Genomic DNA, 13,660 nt, shown 5'->3' with positions numbered 1-13,660 from the left:
GGTTTCTCTGTGTAGCCTTAGCTGTGTGGAAACTCACTTTGTAGATCTGACTGGCCTCGAACTCACTGAGATTCACCTGCCTCTGCCTCCTAAGTGCTGGTATTAAAGGCGTGTGCCACCAGCCAGGCTAACAGCATTTTACTTCTAAAGCATGATCTTTGGCACACAGTTCTGCATACAGAGTCAACAGCAGGCCCTCATAGACAGCCCCAGACCCGTCCTGGGGCCCTGTTGTACAGCAAAACTTCACATTGCCATTGTCCCTGGCCTGTTTAAAGCAAGCACAGGCCTGCTTATGAAGTGCCAAGTTTTCATGAGTGGTGCTTTCTCCCTAGAGAATCACCTCCTACATAAATATGCACTTAAATGTCCCACGACCTTTCCTTTCCTTTTCTTTCTTTTTTTTTTTTTTGCTGTATTTTATAAAATAAAACTGGAGAATGTAAGGTTTGTGGCCCTTTCAAATAAAGATATATCATCTAGTTTTTGTTTGTTTTTAAAGGTAAAGGGATGTGGAACTGGGAGGACTAGTGCAAGCCTGATGCCAGCACTCAGTCTGCTGAGGCAGGGCGAGCAGGAGTTCAAGGCCAGCCTTGGCCACAGGGACTAGAAGGGATCCTGCCTCAAAGCAAAATAAAAACAGCCCCTCCCCTCGGTGCTGTGAGCCTACAGTCCCAGCCCTGGGGAGACTGGGGACGGAAGCCTGAGGTTCACCTTGGTTACATAGTAAGACCTTCAGTTAAAAGGAGTGACAGCGATGGAAGCTGAGTACTATGTTGAATTTCCCTTCTAGGTTGGCACGTTGGATGTCTTGGTTGGCTTGTCGGATGAACTGGCTAAACTGGATGCATTTGTAGAAGGGTAATGTATCTGCATGTGTGGGATTGGACGAAGTGAGATTCTGTTGTCAGCGTCCAGGTCTCTGGAGAGTCTTCCAGAGTACTCTGTGCTAGGTGGATGATTTGGGGAAATGACTAGATTCTTTTTTTATATGTCAATGTTTTGTGTATATTTGTGTGTGTGCACGTGTGTATCTGTGTGTACCTGGGGTGTGAGAGCATGTTCATGGAGGCACACGTGTGTGCAGGTGTCCTCAGTGGAGCCTGTGGGGCTTGCAGACTCGGGTAAGCCACTGCCCAGCAAGCCCTAAGATCCTCCTGTCTGCTCTCCCTACACTGGGACTGCAAGCATGTACCACCATGCTCAGCTCATTTCTTCTTATTAGCAGACGATATTCCCTTATATTCATTGTTATCAAATACTCTATTATATGTCATGTTTTATATAAAGTGGGATTCATTATATAATATGTCCTAGTGTGACAGTTATTTTATAGCTTTTTTTTTCTAAAAATGGTTTTTTTTTTTAAACTTCCCAGAGTGGTCAAGAAAGTGGCTCAGTACATGGCTGACGTGTTGGAGGACAGTAAAGATAAAGTTCAGGAGAACTTGCTGGCCAGTGGAGGTGAGCTGATCTTTTATGACCTACAGTTGTGAGTGTATATATAATGTGAGTGGCTTAGAAACATAAGCAGAGAAGATTAGAAGCCCATAGGTGAGGATGCTCCTTTACCAGAAGGCTGTGAGGCTGCTGCTGGTGATGTTACCAGTCACATCTGTCCCCTGGACGTAATCTCATGTCACTCTTAGGTGACACAGAATGTAGGGTAAGGTGCAGGCTTTGCTCCCCGGTCTGAAACGACTTAAAGCTGAGCATCTCAGCATCATTGCAGTTAGATACTCCTGTTTTCTACTTAGAATGATTGATTCATTACAGGGTAATGCCTCTTTCCCCTCAAAATGCTGCTTTTCTTAGTGCCCATAAAATAGACTACTGATGTATGTGTCTGTAGCTCTAAGTTAATAATGTATACTGAGCCTGTTCTGTAATGATAGCTTTATAAAGAATGCTTTGATCTCATTATTGTTGATTTTATTTATTTAATTAATTTTGAGACAGGGTCTCACTGTGTAGCCCTGGCTGGTCTAGAATTTGTTAAGTAGACTAGGTTGGACTTGAACTCACAGAGGTTCTCCTGCCTCTACCTAGGATTAAAGGTGTGTACCACCACAACCAATAATAGTACTTGTAAAAAAAATCTAGTGTTCTGGGGCTGGACAGATGGCTCAGAGGTTAAGAGCACATACTGCTCTTCCAGAGGACCTGAGTTCAGTTCTTTGCACACACAGTGGATGACTCACAACAACCTGTAACTTCAGGAATCTTGTCTGGCCTCTGCAGGCATGTACACGCATCTATACATACCTGCCCCTCCACCTCAGATACGTGACTAAAACATAAAATAAGTCTTAATTTCATTGTTCTTCTAGTCTCATTCACACTTATCTTTGCCTATGTTAAAAGACAGCCTTGGCGCTGGAGAGATGGTTCAGGTAAAGAGCGCTGGCTGCTCTTCCGGAGGTCCTGAGTTCAATTCACAGCAACCACATGGTGGCTCTCAACCATCTGTAATGAGATCTGGTGTCCTCTTCTGGTGTGTGGGCATACATGCAAGCAGAAAACTGTTAGCATAATAAATAAATAAATCTTTTTAAAGACCAGCAACAAAACAGACAGATGTAGTGGCTCGCACCTTTGGTCTCAGCACTCAGGAGGCAGAGGCAGATGGATCTCTAAGTTTGAGGCCAGCCTGGTCTATAGAGTAAGTTCCAGGACAAAAAATACTACAACTTCTCTTCAGTAATTAATTTATTACCTTATTTCAGTTGACTTGGTTACTTATATAACAAGGTTCCAGTGGGATATGGCCAAATATCCAATCAAGCAATCTCTGAAAAACATTTCTGAAATAATTGCCAAGGTAAGACAAAAATTGAGGCAGGTGGGACACACTGATTTATAGAAAATTTGTTTAAATTATATATTGTATGTATGTGGTGTGTATGTGAAGTATGTGTGTGTGTGTGTGTTTGTATGTTATAGCTATGAAATGCTTTTTAGGATTTTCCTCTGTTTTTTGAGACAAGGTCTCTCTATGTAGTCCTGGCTGTCCTAGAACTCATTGTGTAGACCAGGCTGGCCTCCAGCTCACAGAGATCCTCCTGCCTCTGCCTCTTGAGAGCTGGGATTAAAGACCTGTACTTGGTTGGAGAATTGATGTGACAGAAGCAGTTGAGTACACGGACTAATACACTGTAAAAGATCCCCTATGAAATTTTGTTAAAAACAAAGTTTCTTATTTTTTTTAAATGTGCTTTTAAAGTTGTACTTTGACTGTAATCACATACTCTTAGTCAGAAGCTGTTTAAATTGTACTGGTAGAGGCAAACCTTGGAAACGCTTGCCTGTTTTTCTTCTTTTGAAGGGAGTAACTCAGATTGATAATGACCTGAAGTCTCGAGCGTCCGCATATAATAATCTGAAGGGGAATCTTCAGAATTTGGAGCGAAAGAATGCGTAAGCTCTCAAGTGTTGTGGATGCTAAGTGTGGGAGTGTGGGGCCAGTTTGTGCTGTTTCTGTAATCAGTGATTTGTGGGGAGCTGGACGGATTGCTCAGCAGTCAGTGCTGGCTGCTCTTGCAGAGGACCTAAGGTAGTCCCAGTACTCGCCTGTAACCGCACTTGTGATGCCCTCGCCTGTCTACAGGCTCCTCTGTACAAGGCGTGCACAAAAATACTTCTTAATAGTTTGTTAAATTTTCATGGGAAAGTTAAGTAATTTTACAGAATTTGAACAATTCAGAACAGATGTGAAGCTGATTCATTAAACTTAAATGGATAAACTCATAAATTTAAAAACTCATAAACTCGTAAATTAAACTCATAAATTTACTTGTCACCTGGATGCTGGCTTATTTCCTTATCCATTTGATATTTCACTGAAAATTTTGTAAGGTTAATTATTTTAAATCAAATCATTACATAGCAATTACGTACCATTTAAAAATTTTTACATAATAACCTGTTTATGCTGTAATGATTATTTTCTACTTTCTCTGTTTTCCAGGGTTAGGATTTTGAAGCATTTGCTTGTAACCATATTTGGTTGTTGTAATGTCACTGCAAGTGTAGTTCAAGCTGTTTTCTTGTTGGTTTCTGGGGGGGGGCATACGAGTCAAGTGTTTTGTTTTATTTTAAATGTGTGAGAGTGTGGTGTTTGAGTGGGTGGTGCGCATGCTTTTGTGTGTACCTGTGATGCACAGAGGAGGTCATCAGGTCCCCTCTGTCATTCTTTGCAAGCCTCAGGGACCATCCTGTCTCCATGCCCTATAGTTCTTGGGTATGTGCGTGACTGTGCACAGCTTGTTACATGGATGCTGGTGTCTGGATTCAAGTCCACATGTTGTATAGCAAGTACTCTTAACCACCAAGTATAGTTAAGTACATAGCTATAGATAGCCCAGGGAAAAGCTGCCTGGAGGTGGGCTCTGGCACAGACGAGACAGGGCATTCTCATTCCTGGAAGACCAAATGAAGGCTGATTGGAAAGTTGATTATTGTGCTAGTCCAGAACTGTCTGGTAGCGAAATGAGGGAAAGGTAGAGAACACAGGTGTGCTTAGGTGATGTAATTTCGTAATTAGGATGAGGCGCTCTGGTGTCTGGTGACTGCGGCTCTCCCAGCCGAGGTTGTAATTAGAGACACTGGACTGCAGGGATTAAACTCGCAGAGTCAGACTGAGAGGCCAGTTTGACAGACACTGACGCCTCTCTGGCTACTGTGTGTGACTGTTGTGCCTGCCTGTGTGTACGTGCACCAGGTGTAGGAGACGGTGTCAGGTCCCTTGCAACTGAGCTGCTGTGTGGGTGCTGGGAATTGGACCTGGGTCCTCTGCAGGCACAAGTACTCTTAAGCACTGAGCGTTTATGATGTTGTTTATCTTCTTTCTTTTCTTGTGTCATGGAAGCGCACACTTACCCACCAATGAATCTCCTCTCATTCTTTAGGGGAAGTTTGCTGACTCGGAGCCTGGCAGAAATTGTGAAGAAAGATGACTTTGTTCTTGACTCAGAGTACCTGGTCACGCTACTGGTGGTTGTCCCCAAGTATGTCTGTTACCAGAGTCTCTAAAACTCAAGTACAACATGAGTCCAGCTCTGTGGAAACGTTTGTTCATGTGGTACATGCGGTAAAATTCGGTTCACAGTGTGGAGGCTCAGTTATAAATCAGTAGGCTTGGCTAACTAATAAACTAAGTAATTTTATTATTAAAAGTTTAAACACACATGTTTCAAAATCAGGCCATTGAATTGTTATTCTGAAAAATATTTATGATTAGTTGAGGTGAACTTGAACCCCGTAAGAATGAAGGATGTGAGCCGGGCGGTGGTGGTGTACATCCTTAGTCCACACTTGGGAGGCAGAGGCAGGCAGATCTCTGTGAGTTCAAGACCAGCCTGGTCTACAGAGTGAGTCTCAGGACAGCCAGAGCTACACAGAGAAACCTTGTCTTGAAAAACCAAAAAGAATTCTATGAAGGGCTGCATAGTGTCTGTGGCCGGGCGCTGTCGTAGCTGCTCAGCTCTCCCGTGTCACTTGGTTAGAGAGCTGAAGCGGCCACAGAGGTATGCAAGGAAGTACAGTTTTGTTTACTGTAGTAATATGGGCGGCGGCAGGGTTACGTCCCCAAACACCCCAGCCGCCTGCCTGGCTCGGCTAGCTTATGCCCCAAATAATTACACGGACACTGTATTCTTTTAAACACTGCTCTGGCCCATTTCTAATCATCTGTGTAGCGCCCCTAGGTGCGCTTACCGGGAAGATTCTAGCCTAAGTCCATCCTGGGTCGGAGCTGGGGCATGGTGTGCGTCTTCCCTGGAGCAGGTAGCATGGCGTCTCTCCTGAGGCGTCTGCTCCGGAGAGCAGAGCTGTGGAGTCTGACCTCACTTCCTCTTCCTCCCAGCCTTCCCTTCTGTTTACTCCACCCACCTAAGGGTGGGCCTATCAAATGGGCCTAGCAGTTTCTTTATTGCTTAGCCAAAGAAATCAACAGATTGATATATGACACTCCCACATCACTTCCCCTTTTTCTGTTTAAACAAAAAAAGGAAGGCTTTAACCTTAACATAGCAAAATTACATATAACAAAACAGTTATCAAGTAGAGTTACATCAGAAACATTTATACATATAACAAAATTGACCTTAAAATCCATACCAATGCAAATTATTCATACCTATATCATTTCCCCCTTTAAATGTAAAAGAACATTTATAAACTATATTTGGGAACATGGGCGCAGTTTTTTCTCTCCAAACTGCTTCCTGCTGAATGGGGGCGTCGTTAATCAGATTATTTAGGGTGTAACCTGTGTGCCAGGTTTATCTCAGTTGGCAGTTGAGCAAGGCAATTTTCTGAAGATGTTCACAGCAACCCTTCAGGAGGACATGGTCCATCATACCAAATCGGAATAGAAGAAATGAACAGGGTCTCATCCTCTGTGAAAACAAAATAAGACTCTCTCCAAAGCATCATATCCTTAGACCCAAATTCTGAAATCGTAATACCCTTATATCCATTCTGGTTTAGCTTGGCAGGCCATGTAATGAAATGTCTGTCTGTACTTAGCTCCTTTACAGTCAAAAATTTTAAAGAAAACACAATGTACATAATCCAGACTCTCTGTGAATTTTCCATCTTTTACGTAGCTTATTTTTCTTTATTTCTTTTAATCTCTTAACTATCTGTACTCTGTCTCTTTAAAGACTTTACCTTTTTTTTTTTAACCATTAACTTTATTCTCTATATTCCTTTTCTTCTCTCTCTCAAGCCTACGTACATTCATCCAACAGTGTGACTCGTTTAGTGGTCTGAATCTGTCCTATTGTGAATCTGCAATTTTTTACTAGCCAGGAGCACTTTTGATTTACGCCTTTAAATCACTAGGCGCTTAAGAATCTAAGCTATGACATTCCTAGGTTAACTTTTTGCTTTTTGAGCGTATATCTGTGGACCAGGCTGTCTTTGAACTCTCAGAGATCCGCCTGTCTCTGCCTTCTAGGCACTGGGATTAAAGGCGTGTGCTACCACACCTTGAAGTCACAGAGGTCTATCTCCCTCTGCCTCCCAAGTGTTGGGATTAAAGGTGTGTACTAGGACACACAACAACTCTCTTCCTTTTCTTTTTTTAAAGAACTTTAACTTTTAGCTTGCATATATTTTTAACACACAGTAAACCATTTAGAAATTTTCTTTGTCTCTGAATCTCTCTTTACTGTATATCTCTGTTTTTTGACCACCTGAGTCTTTAGTTTACCAAGCAATCTCACTCAGTAGGACTAAAGGCGTGGCTTTGACGGCTAGATGTAGCCCATTCCTTAGCTTTTCAGCCTCATGGCGGAGGTACTGGCTGTAGCCATGTTTATAGCATTTCAAGGTCCCTGCCAGCCAGCGAACTACAACAGACAACACTCAAGTCCTCTCTCAGTAGCCGGCCCTCCTGCCTCAAACAGTCAGAGTTTGCCCTGGCAGGATGGCCCAGAAAGCCGGCATTTTTAAACGCGCAGCTTTTTTCCTGCTATGGCTGAAAACCGAAAAGCATGCGTTCAGCTTTTCGTCAACACCGTTTAAGTGTTTCGTGGCAGGACCTCTTAATGAGCTGCAGGGTTTTGCAGCTAAAGCTGAGTCAGGAAGCCTCTTGGGGCTACCAGGTAGGAGCGGCACTCAGCACTTTAATTCTCAGACTGAGCACGCAGCACAGCAATTCTTTTCATCCAAGTTACATCCAAATCTGACACGCGGAGCACTGTGCAGTCTGAAAACATGTCCCTGTATAGCGGCAGGAATCCGCCATGCTCTTCCGCCTGCCTAAGCCTGATTCTGCCTTCTGCCTAGGAGCAGGCGGGGAGCTCTGAGTCATCGTCAAGGTCTCAGAGCACTCTCCTTCCGCGGGAACACAAACATAAAGCCAGAGTTTGCACTGGCGGCAAAGCCCCAGGAAGCAGCGCTTTAAGATAACGCAGCTTTTTTTCTGCTGCTGTTGCCGAATCAGGAAATCTCTCTACAGCACGCCACCGACAAACAGCAAAAATCTGTGTTAAACGCTCTCTCCCTTATTTTTAAGCCTTCTCAAGTTTTTTGTGGACTCAGCTAGCCCCACGTTGGGCGCCATTTTGTAGTAATATGGGCGGCGGCAGGGTTGCGTCCCCAAACACCCCAGCCGCCTGCCTGGCTCGGCTAGCTTATGCCCCAAATAATTACACGGACACTGTATTCTTTTAAACACTGCTCTGGCCCATTTCTAATCATCTGTGTAGCGCCCCTAGGTGCGCTTACCGGGAAGATTCTAGCCTAAGTCCATCCTGGGTCGGAGCTGGGGCATGGTGTGCGTCTTCCCTGGAGCAGGTAGCATGGCGTCTCTCCTGAGGCGTCTGCTCCGGAGAGGAGAGCTGTGGAGTCTGACCTCACTTCCTCTTCCTCCCAGCCTTCCCTTCTGTTTACTCCACCCACCTAAGGGTGGGCCTATCAAATGGGCCTAGCAGTTTCTTTATTGCTTAGCCAAAGAAATCAACAGATTGATATATGACACTCCCACATCAGTTTACTGACCTTTATATTTAATAACCCTTTGGAAGCTCCTTTTTTTTTTTTTTTTTTTGGTTTTTCGAGACAGGGTTTCTCTGTGGTTTTGGAGCCTATCTTGGAACTAGCTCTGTAGACCAGGCTGGTCTCAAACTCACAGAGATCCGCCTGCCTCTGCCTCCCAAGTGCTGGGATTAAAGGCGTGTGCTTCCACCGCCCGGCTGGAAGCTCCTTTTGATGAGGTCTTCTATATGACTATTTGAGCATGTGTAGTTTTGGAGAGGCCTGATAAGAGCAGAACTGAGTTGTATGGCTCAATTGGTAGTGGGACGTGTCTTTATTTCCAGCACCCGGCAGACAGAGGCACACATATCTCTGTAAGCCGAGGCCAACATGGTCTACTTAGTAGACATCCGGCCAGCAGATACATAAAAGACCCTGTCTCAGAGCAACAGCAGCAGCAAAAGCCTGTGTGTGAGAGAGGCACTCTTCACTCTTAATGGCCAAGGTCTTGTTGACATCTCTGGGGGAATCTGAGCTGCCATGGTAGATTTGTGATGGGAAAGAAGAGAAATCACTGGTTCCTGGAGAAGGTGGAGAGGAATAGTAGGGGACTAGGTTTTCTGAGTTGGGGCACGCCTCCTCTATTTGAGTACACAGGTTTTTGGACTTTTCTGCATCTGTGGAGAAGAGCAAGGCTCTGAAAGGTTGTCCTTGAACTGGCACTTTGGTCTGGCTGGCCTGGAGCTTCTGCTGCTTTTGCCTTCACATCTAGGCACTGGGGTCATGGGCATGTGTAGCTGGCCTCATAGGCATGCCTGCTGTGCCCAGTGTGGAAAGCTTTGTTTCTTGTTTTCCTTACACAGCTCTTCCATAGAATATTGAGAACATTAGAGCATACTGTTTATTCAAAATTTATCTTTATTTATTCTATTTATCTTTGCTTTTATAGCTTACAGGAAAATAACTTTTGCCCATATTTTTTTATTTGGCTTTCTTTAAAATTTATGATTAGAAAATGTCAGCTTTTGTACCTTAAAGTGGAACCCGGAGCCCTGCAGGTCACTCTACATAATGCATCCCCCGTGCCTCCAATACTGCACTGTAAGTCACACATAGCTGTCCCTCCAGCCCCCAAAGCCAGCGGCCTTTCCAGAAAACTGTTGCACAGCATTCGGAGGCAGCATCATTACTGCCACTGGCTTTCTCGCTGCTTCCTGGGCTGCACCCTGTTTTCTGTAAATAGAGTTTTATTCAATCCGTTACAATGAGCACCAAATGGTAGTGATTTCCCAAGGCCTCTTCTGTTTTTAGAATGAGGTCTGTTTTCCAACCATGTAGTTTAAGAATAACATAGAATCTAGACTGTGCTTTTCCACCTTAACAAACCAGTCTCTCGGCTGCGCCTCTGTTGCAACAGTTACTAGCTCCCAGGGAGGCAGGCGATGAGTACTTCCTGCTTCACTCCATGGGTTTGAGGCATGTTCTCAGTAGTTTTGCTACATATATATGGTGCATTATTGGCCACACTTCCTAACTGTCCCATGTTTTCTCTTCCTGGGCATGGCGGAAGTAGGACTTGTTTCCCCTCCCATGTTTACTGTGCCCATGTTTTCTGCAGGCTGAACCACAACGACTGGATTAAGCAGTATGAAACACTCGCGGAAATGGTAGTCCCGAGGTCGAGCAAGTAAGTGGCTGTCTGGCAGCAGTGCTTTTAAGTCTTCCACAGCTTGTGGGAGTAGGAAATAGCTTCGTGGTCTGTGTTTTCTTTCAGTGAATCTGTAATTTTAAAACCATCATTTTTACTTCATAAGTTGTCAACTCTAGTTATCATTTTATATCTAGAAGGGACTTGGCATAGCCAGTTTGACCCCTCATTTCTGTAGATGGAGACGTTTGAGGAGAAGGAGATGAAGTTGGTTGCCCAGTCTCACTTCTAGCTAACGGCAGGATGAGGACCAGAGCCAGCTCCCTCTTGCTGCCTTCTGAAGCCTTGTCCACTGTGCACTCTGCCCACTGGGAGCGAGGTGCATTTGCCTCCCACAGGAATTGCACCAGGCATCTCCTGGATGCTGTGCTGATCTCCAGATTCCATTGTCACTTTGAGAAGAGATACGAGACTAGATCTGTACATCTTTAAAAAGCAACGGAATGTTTGCCTTTTTAGTTAAACACGTGGAGTTGTGAGTTAATGTGTATTGTCATTTGTCACCTAAAGCAGTGTTGTGAAGCAGTTCAGGTGCTAATTTCCTCACAGGTAGGAAGCCGCCTTTAAGTGATCTAAGGCACATGACTTTCAGTGCCCAGGGGCAAGGCAGTGCCATTGTAGCTCATGACCCATGTCATCAGCCTGTGCCCACTATTGCTGCCACAGATGTTCTCGTAAAAGAAGGCGTGGAGGACAGGGAGGAAGTGAAGTTAGTAAGGTCAAGCCATGGAGTACTTTCTTTTCCAGTTCATTGGGAGTTAGCTTAGTGTAGTAGGAAATCATGGACCCTATTGATGGTTTTTCTCAACTTGCTGTGTGACTTGGGTGAGTCTTTGAACACCTGGGTTGTGAGGTGATGGCGGCGGAGCAGCTGAGCCAGACCTGGTGGGCTTGCTGGATTGGACCGGAAAGAGGAAGAAATACCATGAGACAAGAACAGACAGTTTGAGCAGCCAGCCTGGTGCTAGAAAGTGAACAGCGTGCTCTGTAGTGTGGCTTTTCTTAGTGAAGAGAGCGTTTGTTAGCTAGTAAGTGTAAGGGAGGGTGTGAAGGCATCCTAATGAGAGCGCATCCCAGACAGGACCATCTTCCCTGTGGGAGGCAGTGCGGATGAAGAGGGAGACGCTGCTTCGAGTTCTTCCCTGTTTTTGAATTTTACAATAATGAACTCACAATGACTTTCTCCCTCTAGTGTTCTTTCAGAGGACCAAGACAGTTATCTATGTAACGTCACCTTGTTTAGAAAAGCAGTTGATGATTTCCGACACAAAGCCAGAGAAAACAAGTAAGTCTGACTGTGCTTCTCATGAATGTTTGCACATGATTTTAATCTGTTGGATTGGCTGTATGTGGTATGGACAAACTTGTTTTTTTTTTTTTACTCCAAATTCAGGTTCATAGTTCGTGACTTCCAGTATAACGAGGAGGAGATGAAAGCAGATAAAGAAGAAATGAACAGGTTGTCTACAGACAAGAAGAAGCAGTTTGTATGTGGTCTTCCTTAGCATGGCCAGTGCTCAGCAGACCATATGTGCTCTTGCCTGTCTTTGACTTGGAAAAGGGGAAAGGTTCTCTGGTCTTTCCTTTTAAGATAGTTGATTTTGGTTACTTTACTTCTTTTTTGAGACAGGTTTCATCCCAGAGGCCAGGCAGAACTCACTGTGTGGCCCAGGGCTGTCTTGAGCTCCGGGTGATTCTCCTGACTCAGCTTCAGAGTGTTGGGATTATAGGCAGCCCGCAAACATCAGGTCCCTCCCGTCACCAGTTCCCACGGCACCGGGGTTACAAACGTGTGGGACCATGCCTGGCTTTTTTTTTTTTTTTAAACCTGGCTTCAGGGATCTGACCTCAGGTCTTTTTATGTGCACAGCAAATGTCCTTTGCCCGGAGCCATTGCGCTCCTATTGCAGTCTTCATTGGAACTTTTAGAGCTTATTTTGCTTCTGAGTCTTAGGAAACTGGAAAAATGCATTCTAGAGATACTGAAAGCCTCAGAGTCTCAGAGAGAAGCATCATGAAAAGCAGTTTATAATTTGGTACTAGAAAAATGAAAGTATTGCATGAAGGTACCGCTCAGTAGAGTGCTTAACTAACATACAAAGGCCCCGTGCCACATTGACAGAAACTGGTTGTGGTGGCATATACCTGTAATCCCAGCATTGGAGGAAGAAGCAGGAGTATCGGGAAATTCTAGGTCATCCTTGGCTACATGAGAACTTGTCTCAGAAAAAAAAGAAAGAAAGAAAGAAAAACCATATGTGTTGATGTACATGTGTATGAATTCCCAGAGCTCGGGCTGTGTGCCGGAGATGCCTGTGGGAAGCACACCCAGGTCCAGTCCTGCTTTCTTCACAGCAGGGGGCAGTCTGACCCTGCTCTGCCCACCAGCCTGCTCTGCTTTGTGCAAGTAAATGTTTTCAGTGCCATTGCCCACAGCAGCTCAAAGAGCAAACATTTTGATCAGAACTTTTCACTTTGTTGTATCCTCTTTGCCTGAATCAATTGCTTGGCACATCCAAATGATGCCATACGTTACCCAACTGAAGTGGTAACCGAGTCAGTACTGATGTCTCTATAGGTGGACAGTGGAGGTATTGTCTTTGCAGAAGTTTTTAATTATGCTAAGTGCAAGTTCAACAAAAACTTGCTTTGTCAAAGAAGTAGGAGAACATAGAAGATGAGCAGGTTTCAGAGCCTCAGAAGAAGGCGTGGGGAATATCTGTGTCTTTAGAGGCTGTAGGCTGAGTTCTGTAAATGCGTTAACTAGCTGAGTATTAGGTTGTGTGTTCAAACCCAGTTTAAACTGCTTTCCTGAAGACATGCCTTGCTGTTGGTAAGCCCGGCTCACACGCGAGTCTGCTGAGGGTACAGAGTGGTGGCTTACCCTTTCATTTAAGAGCACGAAGGAAGGCAATAGGGTGTCCAGCGTAACATCTGAAACTTTCATAATGTGGCTAGTTTCTTCTTTAAAAGGGTTGACTTTTCTAATTGCCATTTGCAAACCAAATTTGTGGTAATTTTGTGTTTTTCTTTTTAAAGGGACCACTTGTGCGGTGGCTTAAAGTGAATTTCAGTGAGGCGTTTATTGCGTGGATTCATATAAAAGCACTAAGGGTTTTTGTTGAGTCTGTTTTAAGGTAAGAAAGTTGAGAAAGTTGGAGCTGCAGAGTTGAGTGTACTTCTTTCTCATGACTGCAGCCACAGAGACAGTTATGGGGCAGTGACTGTCAGGGTCACACAGCATGTCAGGTGCATATTGTCCTTTAACAGCGGTCTCAGAGAGCCACACTTCTGCACCCTGTCTCTAGTGTGTGCTCATGTACTGTTGGGTGAGAGGAGGTGCGAGCAGGTAGTGATTTCATTGTGGGGTACACAGATGTGCTCTGTGCTTGTCTGGTTGCTTTGGTATCAGTTACTCAACATGGTCACTTGTTTTGTTTGATACAGTCTCTTCCTGGCTAATTTCAA

General features: G+C 44.5%; 1 protein-coding gene across 2 annotated transcripts in view; it reads left to right on the top strand.

The window, feature by feature from the left end:
• Nucleotides 1-13,660, top strand: part of Atp6v1c1 (ATPase H+ transporting V1 subunit C1) — a 32,177-nt gene that overhangs the window by 15,082 nt on the left and 3,435 nt on the right. For both annotated transcript variants that reach the window (XM_075961149.1, XM_075961150.1), the window contains exons 3-11: nucleotides 794-861; nucleotides 1,379-1,464; nucleotides 2,727-2,821; nucleotides 3,326-3,417; nucleotides 4,908-5,006; nucleotides 10,103-10,171; nucleotides 11,385-11,477; nucleotides 11,586-11,679; nucleotides 13,232-13,329. In XM_075961149.1, the coding sequence (XP_075817264.1) occupies nucleotides 794-861; nucleotides 1,379-1,464; nucleotides 2,727-2,821; nucleotides 3,326-3,417; nucleotides 4,908-5,006; nucleotides 10,103-10,171; nucleotides 11,385-11,477; nucleotides 11,586-11,679; nucleotides 13,232-13,329 (794 nt within the window). The remainder of the gene's footprint in view (nucleotides 1-793; nucleotides 862-1,378; nucleotides 1,465-2,726; nucleotides 2,822-3,325; nucleotides 3,418-4,907; nucleotides 5,007-10,102; nucleotides 10,172-11,384; nucleotides 11,478-11,585; nucleotides 11,680-13,231; nucleotides 13,330-13,660) is intronic.

This window comes from Microtus pennsylvanicus, chromosome 2, assembly GCF_037038515.1.
Source record: "Microtus pennsylvanicus isolate mMicPen1 chromosome 2, mMicPen1.hap1, whole genome shotgun sequence".
Lineage (NCBI taxonomy): Eukaryota > Metazoa > Chordata > Mammalia > Rodentia > Cricetidae > Microtus > Microtus pennsylvanicus.
Note: the sequence above shows the minus strand (reverse complement) of the source record. Positions and strands in the feature narration are given on the sequence as shown.